The sequence below is a fragment of the Periophthalmus magnuspinnatus genome, chromosome 9 (genome assembly GCF_009829125.3).
Source record: "Periophthalmus magnuspinnatus isolate fPerMag1 chromosome 9, fPerMag1.2.pri, whole genome shotgun sequence".
Taxonomy (NCBI): Eukaryota; Metazoa; Chordata; class Actinopteri; order Gobiiformes; family Gobiidae; genus Periophthalmus; species Periophthalmus magnuspinnatus.
The window spans coordinates 17522399-17526811 of NC_047134.1; the positions used below are offsets into that span (position 1 = coordinate 17522399).

General features: G+C 37.4%; 1 protein-coding gene across 1 annotated transcript; it reads right to left on the reverse strand.

Annotated features, from left to right (window-relative positions):
• Window positions 1-344: 344 nt before the first annotated feature.
• Window positions 345-4187, reverse strand: atad1a (ATPase family AAA domain containing 1a). The gene is made up of 10 exons (XM_033972432.2): window positions 4094-4187; window positions 3417-3625; window positions 3250-3348; window positions 3068-3188; window positions 2784-2984; window positions 2435-2541; window positions 2178-2267; window positions 2025-2075; window positions 1679-1854; window positions 345-812 (listed from the first exon to the last, which is right to left on the reverse strand). Exons 2-10 carry the CDS (start codon window positions 3588-3590, stop codon window positions 683-685), a joined length of 1149 nt encoding a protein of 382 aa, XP_033828323.1. The 5' UTR covers window positions 3591-3625; window positions 4094-4187; the 3' UTR covers window positions 345-682.
• Between the last annotated feature and the right edge of the window lie 226 nt (window positions 4188-4413).

The following is a 4413-nucleotide window of genomic DNA, read 5'->3' on the forward strand; positions in this document are numbered from 1 at the left end:
AGCTGGTGGTTCTCTTTGGCTATATGGCAAAATCGGCTTTTTAACAAAGAAAAGAAAAACATGTCATATAACTTCAGATTGACAGCTTGACAGTCCATCAAAGAGTTTCCCCAACTCCTCCTCATGGAAGTAAAAATAAAATGGCACAAATAGCCCTGTGGGTTGCAGCTGGTACTGTTCTGAAAATTTGAAACGACAAAAGCTTAAATAAATAACAATGATTACATTAAACATACTTAATGAATATACACTGGCACAAAACAAATTCCGTAATCCTGTAACATTTGGCTCCTGATATACCTTACAACCTTCTAGTGATACAGTACGAGACAGTCTAAAAGAACATACAACATAACATTTGTCAAGAAAATTTGTCAGAGCCACTAAATGTGTAATGTTAGCAGCTCTAATAAATACACAAACACCTGTGATATTCTGTTAGTTATTTGCTGAAAAAATAACTGTTGAAACCAGAGACCTTTACAAAGTAAACTTGCATTTCTTTTTCACATTTTTTAAAATATGTACTCAGTAACTTAAATAGTGGTATTTTGGGGCTGCTCATTCCCTCACACTCAGTGCAAACACATGCATTTATATCTAAACAATTTACCTCATATTGGCCTTGTCTCTCTGTATGGCCCTACACTGTATCTTTGTGTAAAACATGGCTGATGTGTTATTAGTCCAGTGGCACATCTGCAGCACAAGGTGACATGATAGCTGTTGCACGTTTGGATTCCTTCATCTTGTCCAGTCCAAAGAGGAGATCAAGTTGAGTTACTGGCCTCAAGCGCCCTTCACTCACGGGTCTAAAAGAGCAGACATAACAGGTCAGTCCAGTACACCATAATAAGCAGAACACTTCCTGATTACAGCCTTAATAATGCGTCTGAGAATAACATGCTGTTGCACTGCACCAAACTATTGAAAGCTCAGCTGTGCATTCACCGCTTGGAGTGGTGCAAGTTAAAAATACTTATTTTTTGTAACAATGGCTTGCTTCAAGAGAGATTTCAACAGTCACTTAGCAACAGCTGAAGACAGACATTGAAACTTTATAAGAGATATTTTTAAACCCTTTCAGTTTAATCACAGCTTAGGTATTCAATCAAAATCCAATATAATGCAAATCATGGAGAAATTGAATACTAGCAATAATTACAAGAACACTTAATAGAAAGGCTTTGGGGACTATAATAGGTATGGCGATGTTTTATCAAGCTGCAACAAAAACATCTATGTGAAACAAACACACATTGAGCAAATGACAGACTGCATATACATTAGCTGTGGTCAGGATCTTTGTACCACCTTTAACAGTTACTGACAGCAGTCATCTAGCAATCACAACCTATGCTGAAAATCCGTGCCATTTTCTTATACCTAACACCAATTCTGATTTGTATTTATTGTCCAATATACCCCACGGATTGTGATATATACTGAATAAATAATGGTTTGCATAATAATGTTACACTTGACTGGCAGACAAAAATTCACAAAGAATCAATTGTTAAAAAATAAAATACAAAGCTACATAACACAAGTCTTGTCAAATATTGGACACAGGTTTTATGTTCAAGCTCCACAGACAGTGTATTGCCAGCACACTGTACAGATGCTTAGAAAAAACAAGAGAACTTTGTGGGTGTTTTTTCTTGTGTGTGAGTCATACTTCTCTTCCTCCTCTTCGTTGTCCTGGAGCTGCTGTGCGATCTGTCTCATTTGCTCCTTTCGGACGTAATCTCTCACACGATACATTGCTGCGTCCCGGCACAGTTCCCGGAGGTCACTGCCTGAGTACCCCTCTGTCTTCTCTGCAATTTCTTTGAGGTTTATCGCATTGCTCAACTATGTAACAAAGACAGGCTATTAGCAATTTAGAACAACTTCAGGCAGGGTAAAGTGTTTTTGTATTTAAGTAAATTTTGTGGTTACCAGTCAAATGTGTAATGTGATTAGAGATGTATGAATATTTGATTTGTGCATTTCATCTCCTTTAAAAAAAGATATTTCCTTACATTTTCACCGGCTAAAATCAGACGCAGGATATCCTGTCTTTGCCTTGCATTCTGTAAACAATGACGTGATTTTAATTTCATTTAATTGAAAGTGATAAATGAATGAATGAATATTAAATAAAACTGCTACTTGCAATTGTGTAAACAACTTACTGGTAGTCCCACATGAAAAGTGGTAGGCATCCGGCGAAGAATGGCTGGGTCCACATCCTGGGGCCTGTTTGTTGCGCCCATAACCATTACCTGAAAAAAAATTATAAAAATGATAGTTAAAACATTTTTTTTAGGGCTACCCCTGAGTCCTCCAGTGTCTGAGTATCTCTATCAAACAACCAAATAATGATAAAATATCAAAAACTACTAAATATTTAATTGGTTTACCATACCATAATACCATAGGTTAGACTGACCTGAGTTGTTGTGGATGTATCCAGCCCATCCCAGAGACTCATGAACTGGGCTTTCATCATAGCTGTGGCCTCATGGTCAAGACTGGATCGGTTCCTTAAAAATGACTCTAAAATGTACAGAAAACATTTCAATACTTGATAAATTAATACACAAAAAGATTATAGGGCTTTGAATTGATATCAATCTTCAAATATACAGGAAACTTTATTAACTAAGTTGCAGTTTTGCAGGGGCAAAAATAGCTGACATCTTGACTTTTAAAATGCTACTAGTGTACAGAATATTTGCATTTTGGTTAAAATGCATAATGTAATTAGGTTAGATTGATTTCCTGTTGGATCTACTCACCAATTTCATCAATAAAGATGATGCAGGGCTGGATTTTGACAGCCAGTGAGAAAACAGCAGCAGTCAGCTTCTGGGATTCTCCATACCACATGTCAGTCAGGGTCGATGCCTGCAGGTTTATAAACTTACATCCAGAGGCTCGGGCTGTGGCTTTAGCAATCATAGTCTTCCCACAGCCAGGAGGACCAAACAGCAAAACACCTGCATATAAAAGAAATTTAAAACTTTATTAACGACGTAATGAATTAGTTATTAATTACAGGTAGCATGAGAATGGTTGAAACCTTTAGGGGGTTGGAAAAGTTTGGATCCCGCCAGCAGGTGTCTTTTCTGAAATGGCAAGATTACTGTGTCCTGAAGCTCATGTACAATTTCATCAAGACCAGCAATATCTCTCCAGGTCACCTGTAAATACAAAAGGTAAGTAAACCTCACACACAAGTCATTCGAGTTTCAATATTTTTACCTTCATAGTTTGAGGATCAACAAGGTGAGATGCGATGTTCATCTCGTACTCTGTCAGGCTGACTCCCTCAACGCCAATGCTTTTCATCAGCTGCTCTGCCTGTAAAACACACATATCTTCGATCACTAAAGTATCCATTAATAACATCTCATCATAAACATTCCTACCCGTTTCTTGGCCTGATTTTTCTGCTTGTAAGTTGGATCCATAGCCTCCACCACCCATTTGATGCCGTAGTAAGTAGCAGCTCCAAAGATAGTCAGCCTGACCAGCATCCCCAAGACTTCATTTCGAGACAGAGGCCTCAGGAGAGCCTCTCTGGGAAGATCTTTCAGCACCATCTCAGATTGTGTCAGTCCATTTATGTTATACAAGACTTTCCCAAAACAGAATAAAAAATCAAAAACAATTAATAGAAACTTAACGGATTTGTAAGGAAGCATAGTACTGCATATTATATGTTATTACAACAGGAATTACATATGCATCAGCCTGTCAGAGTAACGCAAGGAATCTGCTTTGAATGAGATATATTTTATACGACCATAGGACTGAATAATTGGAACGCAATCTGTTACACTTTATTTTAAACCATTTTCAACAAGATGTAAAGAAAGCTATCTCGACACGCCATCAGGAGCTAACAATTTCATATGCAACAACAAATCATGTTATTAAAAATGAAGACACTCGGTATGCTAGGTAATAACAAAATGTTTAAGACAAGCAAACCTGCCGCTAATAACAGGGACAACACATCACAATACATATTCTGTGGCTTTGGCTCAGAACTCGTTTTAACCATCTGATTATTTGTTTGCTGCTTTCACATAAAAATACTCACAAAAACAGCATCAGTGCAAAGATGTCCTCAAAATGCCCATTGCAACATTGCAACTAGCATCAGCGGTGCCTCTTTGTTTATGTCTCGGGTACATACAAACACTAGTACTTTCAGTTCCTATCCCTGGGTATATTGTATTTTTAGTTATTTGCCACTAGATGGCAGCCTTCCCAAACCTTTAGATACAAAAATCAGCACCATGGATAGCGACCATGTTATTGTTAAATTAAACAAACGGTTACAGTCATATAAGCAATATTGTAAAATGGTCTCTAAATTAAACTAAGACAAGGAAAAAACTAAATTCACCTCACAGTAAG

Excerpts from the sequence above, each read along its gene's own strand:
- atad1a (XM_033972432.2), bottom strand. The coding sequence starts at position 3,590 with ATGGTGCTGAAAGATCTTCCCAGAGAGGCTCTCCTGAGGCCTCTGTCT. Across the intron at positions 2,542-2,783 it reads CATCTTTATTGATGAAATTG|AGTCATTTTTAAGGAACCGA; the intron begins GTGAGTAGATCC and ends TGTACATTTTAG. Across the intron at positions 813-1,678 it reads AACGAAGAGGAGGAAGAGAA|ACCCGTGAGTGAAGGGCGCT; the intron begins GTATGACTCACA and ends CTGCTCTTTTAG.